This window comes from Equus przewalskii, chromosome 9, assembly GCF_037783145.1.
Source record: "Equus przewalskii isolate Varuska chromosome 9, EquPr2, whole genome shotgun sequence".
Classification (NCBI taxonomy): domain Eukaryota; kingdom Metazoa; phylum Chordata; class Mammalia; order Perissodactyla; family Equidae; genus Equus; species Equus przewalskii.
The window spans coordinates 9,876,298-9,888,013 of record NC_091839.1 but is presented as its reverse complement, the minus strand read 5'-3'; the positions used below and the strand labels follow the sequence as shown (position 1 = coordinate 9,888,013).

At 54.7% G+C, this 11,716-nt stretch overlaps 1 protein-coding gene and 1 long non-coding RNA gene across 2 annotated transcripts; one reads left to right on the top strand and one right to left on the bottom strand.

Annotated features, from left to right (window-relative positions):
* The first annotated feature begins 1,351 nt into the window (after positions 1-1,351).
* On the top strand, positions 1,352-10,306 carry ECH1 (enoyl-CoA hydratase 1). The gene is made up of 10 exons (XM_008540373.2): positions 1,352-1,595; positions 1,992-2,199; positions 2,324-2,412; positions 7,908-8,032; positions 8,116-8,164; positions 8,497-8,561; positions 9,175-9,245; positions 9,338-9,409; positions 9,690-9,840; positions 10,005-10,306. The coding sequence occupies exons 1-10, from the start codon at positions 1,544-1,546 to the stop codon at positions 10,107-10,109; spliced, it is 987 nt and encodes a 328-aa protein (XP_008538595.1). The 5' UTR covers positions 1,352-1,543; the 3' UTR covers positions 10,110-10,306.
* Positions 2,950-4,373, bottom strand: LOC139085449 (uncharacterized). Its single transcript, XR_011543745.1, has 2 exons — positions 4,153-4,373; positions 2,950-3,537 (listed from the first exon to the last, which is right to left on the bottom strand). It is a non-coding gene; the product is annotated as an uncharacterized lncRNA (long non-coding RNA).
* Positions 10,307-11,716: the final 1,410 nt, after the last annotated feature.

The following is an 11,716-nucleotide window of genomic DNA, read 5'->3' as shown; positions in this document are numbered from 1 at the left end:
TATCTTGTGTGTGTGTCATGATTTACTTTATCTGGGCCGAAGGGTCATGTCCACGTTTTTGCAATTGAGAACAGTCCTGTCACGTCTGTCATTACACAAACAGCCGGCCTCCCTGACCGTGCTCTGGAGGTGGGTTGCTGGGTTAAAGGATGTGTGCGATTGCAGCATGACACACTCCCCAGTGTGGTGGCTGGGGACTTGTGTGTGTGGTTGGGGTGGGGCGAGGTGGGTGGCAGCCTGGCAGGAGCCAGCGTTAAGGACTTTGGCTCCTACCGGAGGAAGCAGGCCCTGCGGAGAGGAGCAAGTCAGTACAGGGCCTTGCTGGTGCGTGTGCGCTTGAGAAAGCACCCACTTGGGGAATTCACTGTGAAGGTCAAACTCAGATCACTGGCGTCTACTGAGGTCACGCGGTATCTGTCAGAGGAACAAACTCCGCTTCGCCAGGGGACGTTTCAAACAACCTCTGGCGGTCTAGGAGAAATAGTCGCCTTGCAGCCGGAAATGTCTCAATGTAGGATTTCTTTTTCAGCCAATCAAGGGGGTAAAAAGTAAACACGCCCATTTTGTCTCCCAGCACCCAGTTTTCATCCCTTGTTACACGCAGTTTTGCCTCCTAGATACTCCGTGCGTGCGCCGTGTTCTATACACACACAGCCCCCTCGAAGCATCTTTCTACACAAATGGATCAAACAAACTTCTCCGTCTTTCCCGTGTTCCTCCTGTATCTTGGGACCGGCGTAGCGGTTTCAGTTTCCCGTTGCAGGGGCAGCCAGGCAGTTTGCCGACGGCTGGTCACCGGTGGCTCCCGACGGAGCCTGCCCGGCTGTGGCCCGTCTGCCAGGAGGCCAGGCGCTGCCCAGGGCCGTCCCGGCGGACGTCTCCCTCCAGAGCAGCACGAGCAGCGCCCCCACGGTCTGTTCTCGAGTTAGCTGGCTTTCTCCCAAGTGACTTTATTTTTTTAAAGAAATTGTGAGCACATGGACTTCGGAGGCACGTAAATGCCCCCCTTCAGCACTCCTGACGCCCGGAGACGGCGAGCCAGCCCCCTCCCCAGCCCCTGCCTCTCTGCCCTCCCGGCGGTGCGGGGTTCGGGCCGCACAGTGGGCGCCTCGCGCTGGCCCGTTTCTATGTTCATTCCCTTCCGTGGGTAAACAGCACTGCTCACTTTCTGGTTAGGACGGTACAAGCGCCAGGTTGCAAACTGGCAGGGCTGGGTTTATTCTGCCACTAGGTCCTTGGACGTTTCAGCGGCCCCTTTTGCACACCCTGTGAAACAGCGCTGTGATGGACTCGGTCCAGGCACGCCCGCAGCCGTGTGGACCATCTCAGGCCAGCTTCCCACTGGGCCCAAGGGCCCTTTTAAGCCGCCCTCTGACGCGCAGGCGAGCCCAGAAGGCCGCTTCCGCTTGCCCTTAGTAAAGATGGCGGGAGGGGGGTAGTCACCGCGGGCGGGCTGCAGCATTGATGCCCTCACTCAATATGGCAGCCATTTGTGCCCGCCCCCCTGGTTTTCTCCAGTCGAGTGACGCCAGGGACTGTCCCAATGGCGGCGGTCACGGCGGCTTCTCGCAGACTTGGAGACCTGCTGAAATGGCGTGAGTCACCTCTTCACCTCTGGGGGTCTGTTGCACTGTCGTTCTGTCATAGCGACGGTAGGACAGGGACACCTGTCCCGGGTCAGGCAGGGTCCGAGCGAGCCCCTTTAAGGGGGCTGCGTGCTCTCGTTCAAAGGGCTTCCCAATTCTATAGGACTGGGTCTTAAAATTGGGGTGCTGGCGGCTCAGGATCCCCAACCTGGGGTCAGTCCCACGGTTGAGGATCTGAACTTGTCCTCAGACTGAGGCCACTAAAAGCACCTCCAATCTTGAAGTCTATATGCCCCTAAACCAAGGTCTCAAAGGGGCCTGCAGTCTCCAGTCTAACGTCACTGCGCCTCTACTGTGTCCCCAATCTGGGGTCACCGAAGGCTCTTCCTTCCTTTGTCTCCCCAGGACTGACAGCCCCCACCCACCGGGGTCTGAACCTTAGCCTTCGCCCCATGGGCTCCTCTGCACCCAGTGAGACCCGCGGAGCTGCCCCCAGCGAAGCCCCAGACCACAGCTATGAGTCCCTTCGGGTGACAGCTGCCGAGAGACACATTCTGCACGTGGAGCTAAACCGGCTGGAGAAGAGGAATGCCATGAACAGGGCCTTCTGGAGGTCTGGCCTGCATATCCTGGAGGCCTGCCTGCAGGAGGAGGCAGGACTGGGGGGCGGGAGACAGATGGACAGGAGGGTGGGCATCTCCACCCTGACACAGCCCTCCCCTCCTTGCCCTCCACAGGGAGATGGTGGAATGCTTTAAGAAGATAGCGCAAGACGCTGACTGTCGGGCTGTGGTGATCTCTGGTTCAGGAAAAATGTTCAGTGCAGGTACCAGGGGCTCTCCACACCCACCCCCGCCGACCCCTCTACTCCTGGGAGCAGAGGAATGCTGCTTAATCAGGGTTGTAAGCAGCTTCCAACTTCCACTTTTATTATTATTTTTTCATTTAAAACATTCAAATACAGAAGTTAGATGACAGGATCACCTCTGAAGTCTAGGTTTCCATCCTGGACCTGTGGCCTTGACCAAGGCCCTTAACCTGTCCCGGTCTGTGTTTTTGTGTGTTGGTCAAGTGTGTTATAATAATATCGTACTTTATGCAGTTATTCAGCACATGTGAACTGGTTTCCAGTTACATGTCTGTTTGATCTTTTGATTGTCCCATGGGTCTGTTCGTCCCATGGATAATTTCCATGGACCAGACCCCCTGACTCCTTGTCCATCTCTGTTCTGCTGTTAAACCCAGCCAGTGACTTTTAAAATTTCAGATATTGTAGTTTTCCCTTCTCAAATCTACACTTGGTTCGTAGACGTTTTCCCTTGCTCGGCTGAAGTTTCCTATCCTTCTATTTATCACGAGCATATTTTTCTTTGTGTCGTTGAGCATAGTCGTACAGGCTGCTTTAAAAACCTTGTCCCCTCGTTCCAACATCTGGGTCACCTTGGGGTCCGTCCCTGTTTACTACCTCTTGAAAAACTGGGTCTCGTTTTCCCGTTTCTTTGTATTTGGAGTAAGTTTGGACTGTGTCCTGGAGGTTAGGATACGGGAAGGAGAGGTTGTGGAAATTCTGGACACTCTTACATAACTCCAAAGAGAGTTGAGTTTCCTGTTTTACCAAATTAGACCCAGTTTTTTAATCTCTCGCTGGCCTGCTTTCATGGGTCACAGATCAGCGAGAGATTTGGGCAGAGTTTTTATACATAGAATTTGGGGCCCCCCTCTGGCTCTCTGCTTTCTGGAATTTCCCCCCTCACTTTCCGGCAGCAAGGGTCAGCCTGGACTCTAGCTTCTGGTTCTTCAAGCATGACTTCAGCTGGCCTCAGGCCAGCAGCGTTAAAAACAGGTGACTTACTGGGTGCCAGTCCCTTTTTCTAAATGATAACCCCTTCCAGAATCTGCCCCGCGCTGTCAGGTAGCTGTGTGTCGTCCAACCAGAGCACGTAGTGGATGTCTGTGGGAGAGAACATACCAGAAGGGAGGCATCACATACACTGATTTCTGCGCAGGGCCCAGCCCAGGGCTGGAGACTCAGTGCAGCCTGAGATAGCCCCCGGCTGCCCTCATGGAGCTCCCGACTTCAGTGGGGACAACAGGCAGTAAACAATCTATTTCTTTCTGTTTCCTCTGTTAACATCTTCACATATTTTCTTCCCACCCTTTCTCTGTTCTCCTTTCATTCTTTCAACAAACATTCAGCAAGGTCACTCCACTGCCAGCCCCCTTCCTGGTTGCCAGGAATTCTATGTTCTCACCACAGCCCTTTGTGACAAGGTCCTTTCTCATCCGCATTTTTCTGGGGAGGGAACTGAGGCCCAGAGAGAGGACGAAGCTTGCCCAGTTGTCCCAGCCTGTAAGTGGTAGAGCTGGGCTTTTCGAAGTCCGGCTGCCTGGCTGCAGGGTCTGTGCCCTGAGCTGTGACCCAGAGGGCTGGCATGCTGGTTCAAAGCAAGGACTCTGACCCCAGCAGCCACCACCTCCCCCCTCTGCCGCCTGCACGCACCCCTTCACCTCTCTGTGCCGCGTGCTTCCATCTGCAGAAAATGGAGAGCATGTCAACAGGCCCTACCTCATCAGGCGGCCGTGAGGATTCAATGAGTGAAGACGGTCAAAACGTTAACACATGCAAAACCTCGGTTGATGTAGCTGTTATTATTTATGAATGAATAACCTACTGATGATTCACAATGACATCTGAGACATTTCGAGGGGCACCGGGGGACAAGGTGGGAGACACCTTGTCCTATGGTCTGGGGCCCTTTATTTCAAGAGGTTCCAACGCCAGTGTCTGCAGCTCTGGGTGGGGCGGGTAGACCAGAAAAGCCAGTGGGAGGAGGCAGGGCACCTGGCTTGGCCTGTCCTGGAGTGAGTGTGGCTCAAGCTGTGTCACATGGCTTCTCAGACGTGGGGGAGTGCCGAGGTCCCGCCCCGGCGGAGTCCAGGTTCCTGAGGGATGGACGGCGTCGGCGCAATGACTGAGGGGGAAATAAAGGGGGACGTGAGACTTTGGTTGGTGTTAGCAAGTCCGCCTTTACTGTGCACAAGTGTCGTTTATATATTTTTCAGGATTAGTACAGAAATAGTTCTACAAATATTCTCAGAGAGATAAGGAAGTAAAAAACGAGCACAAGAATATTTATTAGCATTCTATTCTATAGAGCATAAGGTTAATGGTAGTCTTCTCCGCAATTAACTAGTGTTTGTTGTCTCTAAGCTAAAGGAGATAGGTACCTAGGCGTCTGTTGTAATTCATGGTAAAGTTAAATCAAAGAGAGAAGGTCCAGGCCTCCGGGCAGGACAGCAGTCCGTCTGGTTACATCCTGGTGGAGCCATCCCTGCCTCCCTCAATCATTTACACCATTAGTGTAGATGGTTAATGGGAACAAAAGGCGACTCCAGGGTGTCTTAGCCCCAGGGCTATCTGCATTCTCAGTGGGCAGTTAAACATCTTTACTTTTTCGCGCCCTTTAGTGGGTGGAAGCATTCCTTTGTCTTTTAGATTGTAGAGCTAACAGTCCCTTAAGCACACTGCCGGAGAAAGTATCATTTTGTTAGTAAAGTAAAGGGCTGAAAAGCTAAGCTAAAGTATGTATCTTCAAGAATGAAAAACAGAAACAAGTATAGACAACCTTGCTAGAAAGCATGCATATAATTCAGAAAATATCAGGGGTTTCGGCTGGCCATTCTTCACTGAGGGGCATTCTTGCACCCCTCGGCCCTTCTACTCATCAATTATTTATTATTTATTGCTTTTAGGAGAAAACCTCTATAACATTTTAACAGAAAGCAGAAGGTCAAGAATAATATATAGATACTTCTTGATCATCCAATTAACCAACAAACTTAGAAGGACGATGCATATATATTTAGACAAAGAACTGGAGGGAGAAGGAAACATTAACCAGACAGAGGCCATAAACCTAATTCGACATCTTATCTGGGCAGGATTCCTTTCTGCTTTTCTCAAATGGGACTGTGTGCTCCTCCAATAATTAACTGAAAAATATCTTGAAAGTTACCTGCAGGTGGTCACATTCTCTTACTGTATCTAATTTTCCCAGGAGGTAGTGCCTCCCAAGCAGCCACCCAAAGGAGTGAAAACTGGAGGTTAAGAAAGGAAAAGGAATGAAGGGCAATTAGAAGCAGCACAGGTTTCAGAACTATGTGAGGGGCTGGCCAGTTATTCTTCACCAAGAGGCGACCCTGCACCCCTCGGCGTTAATCGGCTGGACGCTGTCAAACAGCCGATCAAATGATGTAGCCACGGCTCCCAGCAGGGGAGCCAGCAGATTCCAGACTGCCCCTGCTGGGTCTGGCCTCTGCGGACACGGAGCGTATCATAACAGTAATTGTCGTGACGCCAGCCCATGCCAGGCACTGTGCCAGGTGCCTCTGGAGCCCCGTCTCCTGGAATCCTTGCAGCCCCCTCAGCTCTCATTTTACAGAGGAGAAGCCCAAGGCCCAGGGATGAGATGGCCTGGCCGAGGTCACCCAGGGGAGTCCCGTCTTCCACGTGTTTAACCTGCACAAATTCTGCTCTACCCTGAGCCAGCCCTCCCCTGCTCTCAGAGCCATGGTGGCCCCTCCAAGAGTCAGGGGTGTGGCCGAATGCGGGAACGATTTTGCAGGCTTGTTAAATGGCATTGTTGGGAGGACAGGCAAAAGGATGGCAATGATTAACCCCAGGAGGAAGAATGTGAAGGATGATTCTGCTCAGAACCCTCTTAGAGCAAAAGCCAAAGTCCGCCCCCTGGCCTGTGAGGCCCCGCACGATCTGCCCCCATCACCTCTCCGGCCTTGGCTCTTCACACCTGCTGCCTTGCTCACTCCACTCCGGCTACGCCAGCCTCTTCACTGGTCCTCACACAGACCGAGTGCGTTTCAACCGCAGGACCTTTGCACTGGCTCTTCCTGACATTTGCCACCCTCATCCCAGCTATCCCCATAGCTCCCTCCTTTTCCTCCTGTGGATCTTCATTCAAATGTCACTTTTTCAGTGAGAGAGTCCCTGACCATCCCGTTTAATACTGCAACAGCCCTCACCGCATGCGCACACACAGACACACTCACACACGCGCGCACACACACTCCATTCCACTTCCACTTCCCTCTTTTAACTTTCTTTCAGCACTTATCACCACCTGGCAAAATGTATTTTCTTATTCGTTTGTCTCCCCCCACAGAAGGGCAGCTCCATGAGGGCGGGGACTGTTGTCTGTATTGCTCACTTATTAAGCACCTACTGTATACTAGGCCATTTAGGCACTGGGGATACAGTGGTGGACAAAAAGACAAAAACTCCTCCACTCCCAGAGTTCACATCCTAGAAAGGGAGACAGGCACTAAACGAGATAAGCACATAATTATGTGATTATGAGAGAGCAGCCGAGATAAAGCAGAGAAAGGAGACAGTGGGGGGTGGGGCCACTATGTAGCCAGGGCACCCAGAGCGGGCCTCTCCGAGGAGGTGACCTTTGAGCTGCTGCTGAAGTGACGGAGTCAGTCTTGCCCATCACGGGGGAAGGACTGCTCTTGGCAGAGGGAGCAGTGCGCACCAAGGCCCCGGGGGTGGGGAATGTGTCGTGTTGTCGCGACAACCATTGGAGGCCTGTGTGCCCACAGGAGTAGGTGGGCAATGATGTTGGTGCAGGACTGGAAAGGTCTTGGCAAAGACCTTGCATTTTATTCTAAGTCAGTGGGATGGGAGGGAAGCAAAGAGGGCCCTGAGGGGTTGACAGCGTCCCTCTGCTGCGTGTGGGAGCTGGGAGACCAGGCGAGACCATGGTCGCCAGAGTCATGGAGAAGGACTGGTGAAAGAAAGGTAGATTTGGGGCTGTCTTGCAGTTGGAGCCACAAAAATTGCTCCCTCCCTTCTTCCCACGGCAGGAGACATGACCACCGTTGACTCGATTGCTCATGCCCAAAACCTCCCAGGCCGATGGGCATAAGGGTGAGGGTCGTGGCCCCTGGAGCCAGCTGCATGGTTCTGGGTTCGAAATCCCAGTTCACTATTCACAAGCCAGTGACCTTGGGCAAGTGACTTAGGCTCCCGGTGCCTCAGTTTACCCCCCAGTAAAAATGGAGATAGTAATAGGACCCACCTCATAGGGTCGTTGTGAGGATTACGGGAATAATGACTCAATACGCGTTAGCTTGTATTTATTTTCACACCCTCCATGCAGTCCCTCGCTATGTCTCGGGTGAGTTGCCTTCTCCCCTGCGGTCGTTTGGGGGTTCGAATCGGCTGAGCCTGGTTCTGACCTCTAGTTGGGGCAGCGAGTGTGGCCTGGGAGGCTAGGTGAGCGTCCTCACCCTCCCCACCAGGTATCGACCTCGTGGACATGGCTTCGGACCTCCTCCAGCCCCAGGGAGAAGACGCAGCGCGCATCAGCTGGCACCTCCGCAGGCTCATCGCCAGCTACCAAGAGACCTTCAGCGTCATCGAGAAGGTGACTCGGGGGAGCTGGCATGGCCTTCTCCCTGCCCACCTCTCCTGGGCCAGCCCTGACCCACCCCTCCTGTTCCCCTCCAGTGCCCTAAACCGGTGATCGCAGCCATCCACGGGGGCTGCATCGGCGCAGGTGAGTCTGCAGCCGCCCACCACCCATGCGGACGCTCCCTCTGTCTGGGCACCCATTGGCTGCTGCCCTTCCGGACGCTCCCTCTTTCTGGGCACCCATTGGCTGCTGCCCTTCCAGACGCTCCCTCTTTCTGGGCACCCATTGGCTGCTGCCTTCCGGACGCTCCCTCTTTCTGGGCACCCATTGGCTGCTGCCCTGCGTTCTTAGCCAATGGCCTCCAGCCTCAGATCTGTTGCTAGTTAGACCTTGTCGCGAGGTGCGTCCCCACCACCTGGGCGGAGGGCTTGCTTGGTCCTCGGGGTGATTTAATGTCCCTGGCTTCTGACTCCCAGGCGTGGACCTCATCACTGCCTGTGACATCCGCTACTGTGCCCAGGATGCTTTCTTCCAGGTGAAGGTGAGCCATCCTCCTGAGCTTCTGCTTCTCCGGGTTCTGCTCAGAGCTGGGCCGTGAGCAGCAGAGCCCGGGTGGAGCAGGGGCGGCACAGGCTACGGGGCGGGAGTGGGGAGGGAGGTCCCGGAGGAAGGCCGCAGGGTTTCACGGAAGAGTTAGTCCAAATTGAACCTTAAAAAGTCAGGTTTGGCCATGGAGGAAGTCAAGGGTAGACCATTCAGTGCAGGTGAGGGCGGGAGTGAGTAAAGGCGTGGGAGCAGGGATGAGGCTGGGGTCCCGCTGGGGTCCGTGCTGGAGAGGGCAGGAGACAGGATGGAGCCCAGGGATGCAGGAAGGGGGTCGCATGGGCAGGACTGGAGGGCTGCCCAATGGAGACCGACATGGCTGACCCCGAAGAACTGGGAAGGCACAGGAATCGAGGGGTGGGCTCTATTCTAGACTGAGAGAAGCTACAAAGATGAAGGGATATGGGTGGGAATGCAGTGGGGTGTTGGAGGGGAAATCTGAGGTGGTGGAGTGGGGGCTCTGCAGGAAATGCAGAATTTGATTGGCATTGAGGTTGTGTGGAGGACAATATTGGGCAGAAACCAAGCACTGACACCATTGCTCCCCCAAGGAGGTGGACATAGGTTTGGCGGCCGATGTGGGAACCCTGCAGCGACTGCCCAGAGTCATCGGGAACCAGAGGTGGGTGGGCGAGAGCCTGGGGGAGGGGACTGCAGGGCATCTCCGGGACCCGGGCTGTCTGCCGGCCCCTGACACGCCCCACCCTCTTGCAGCCTGGTCAACGAGCTGGCCTTCACCGCCCGCAAGATGATGGCTGACGAGGCCCTGGGCAGTGGGCTGGTCAGGTAGGGGCCGAGGCCCATGCTGGTCAAGAGCTCTGGGGCAGCCAGGCCTGGGTGGGGCTCTCTGCATCCTCACTCACGGATTCCAAGCAGCTTCCTCTCCCTCGGTGGTCAGCTCTTTATTCTAGAGTCCAGTGCCCTGCACGGATTGGTCCATTTCGGGGGGAGGTGGGGGGTGGGGAGGGGAAAGCTTCCCGCTGTCTCCTATGATTGGCCACTTCGTCATCCCTGGGAGGGAGGCGAGAGAGCCCTTCCCGGACCACTCAACCCACTTCATCCACAGCCGGGTGTTCCCAGAAAAAGAGGTCATGCTTGATGCCGCCTTCGCCCTCGCCGCCGAGATTTCCAGCAAGAGCCCCGTGGCGGTGCAGGGTACCAAAATCAACCTGCTCTACTCCCGCGACCATTCGGTGGCCGACAGCCTCAACTACGCGGTGAGGCTCTCCGCCCGGCCAATCACAGCCCTTCTCTGATCCCAAAGCGACCAATCAGGGCTCAGCGTCCCTCTGCAGGCCTTGCCCTCGGATTGGTGCGCTGCTGTCTCCCTCCCGTTTCTCGTTGGTCCCACTCCAACCTTCCCCTCACCCTCTTTACCCAGGCGTCCTGGAACATGAGCATGCTGCAAACCGAGGACATCGTTAAGTCCGCCCAGGCCGCGATGGAGAAGAAGGAACTGAAGAATATCACTTTCTCCAATCTCTGAGAGCCCCCGCGTCCCCACCCTGGCCCGGGGTCTGGCCTTGTTCCGCCTCGTGCCCGTGTTTCCTCACCTGCAGAACGGGAGGATGGGTGAAGATGGTCACCTGGCCGCCTTCTCACCCAGCCTCCCCGTTTATAACTTTATGACACTGACTTCCTCATCTTATCTTTGCCTTACTAGCAATAAAGCGAAGTAAAGAACCTGGTGCCTTTCCTGGAGAGAGAGGAGAGGCGGAAAGGGGCCAAGATGCGCCCCATGACCTCAGTGGTAGTGAAGGTCGAGAACAGAGGTTTGACCAATGGGAATGGGAGCTGTGCCGGTGCGGACCACTCAGGGCTGGCGGTGCGGGGGCGGGGACCAATAGAAAGTCGGGCAGAGATGGAGCAAACGCCACACGGCTCCTAGGCTGAAACGCTACAGGTGGTCTCTGCCTGCTCCGGCTCCTGGGCTGCGTTCACCCTGCGTGGCACCCACTCACTGCACAGCAGAGCGGATCTGCTACTGGGGGCTGGCTAGGGTTCCAGGGTTAGCCAATCTTAGGCCAACTGCCTCATTTCTTTCTCTGTTTTTTTTTTTTTTTTTTTTTGAGGAAGATTAGCCCTGAGCTAACATCTGCTGCCAATCTTCCTCTTTTTGCTGAGGAAGACTGGCCCTGAGCTAACTAACATCCGTGCCCATCTTCCTCTATTTTATATGTGGGGCGCCTGCCACAGCATGGCTTGCCGAGCAGAGCCATGTCCACACCCAGGATCCGAACTAGCAAACCCCGGGCCGCCAAAGCAGAACGTAGGCACTTAACCACTGCACCAGCGGGTGAGCCCCTTGCCTCATTTCTTTAAGCTTTGGGTGTTCTTATCCATATACAATCCCAACCTCCTGGATTTCTGTTTGATACGAGTGCAAGAGTCCAAACATTAATCTAGTGCCTTCTAGGTGCCAAGTCCTGATCTGAGCCTTTATTAACACAGTGATTCGTTTCAAGGACCCTATGAGGTTGAGACTATTAATATCCCCATTTTATAGAAGGGCAAATGGGCAAATTGAGGTTAAGGCACTGACCCAAGATCACACAGCCAGGAGGTGGCAGAGGCAGGATTCGAACCCAGAGCATCTGGCTGCAGAAGTCAGGGATCTCAGCCACCATACCTATCATTTATTTATTTATCTAGCTATCTATTTTTTTTTTCCTGAGGAAGATTAACCCTGAACTAGCATCCACCACCAAACCTCCTCTTTTTGCTGAGGAAGATTGGCCCTGAGCTAACATGTGTGCCCATCTTCCTCTATTTTGTATGTGGGATGCTGCCACAGCATGGCTTGATGAGCCGTGTGTAGGTCGGTGCCCAGGACCCAAGCCAGCGAACCCCGAGCTGCCAAAGCAGAGCATGAGAACTTAACCACTACACCACCGCGCCGGCCCCTCAACCACCATACATATCATTTAAAGTGCATGGGAAAAGCACGTAGTGGGCACGCAATAAATGTAGGTCCTTTCACAGTCCCTGGGTGTGTCAGTTCCGCCCGGCTTTCTCTCACTTCCATTGCCCATCTGTCCCCGGCCACTCCTGCAACCCTGCCCTGCCCAACACGCCTGGCCTCACCCTCCCTCT

Excerpts from the sequence above, each read along its gene's own strand:
- ECH1 (XM_008540373.2), top strand. The coding sequence starts at position 1,544 with ATGGCGGCGGTCACGGCGGCTTCTCGCAGACTTGGAGACCTGCTGAAA. Across the intron at positions 9,410-9,689 it reads CTGGGCAGTGGGCTGGTCAG|CCGGGTGTTCCCAGAAAAAG; the intron begins GTAGGGGCCGAG and ends CTTCATCCACAG. Across the intron at positions 9,841-10,004 it reads CCGACAGCCTCAACTACGCG|GCGTCCTGGAACATGAGCAT; the intron begins GTGAGGCTCTCC and ends CTCTTTACCCAG.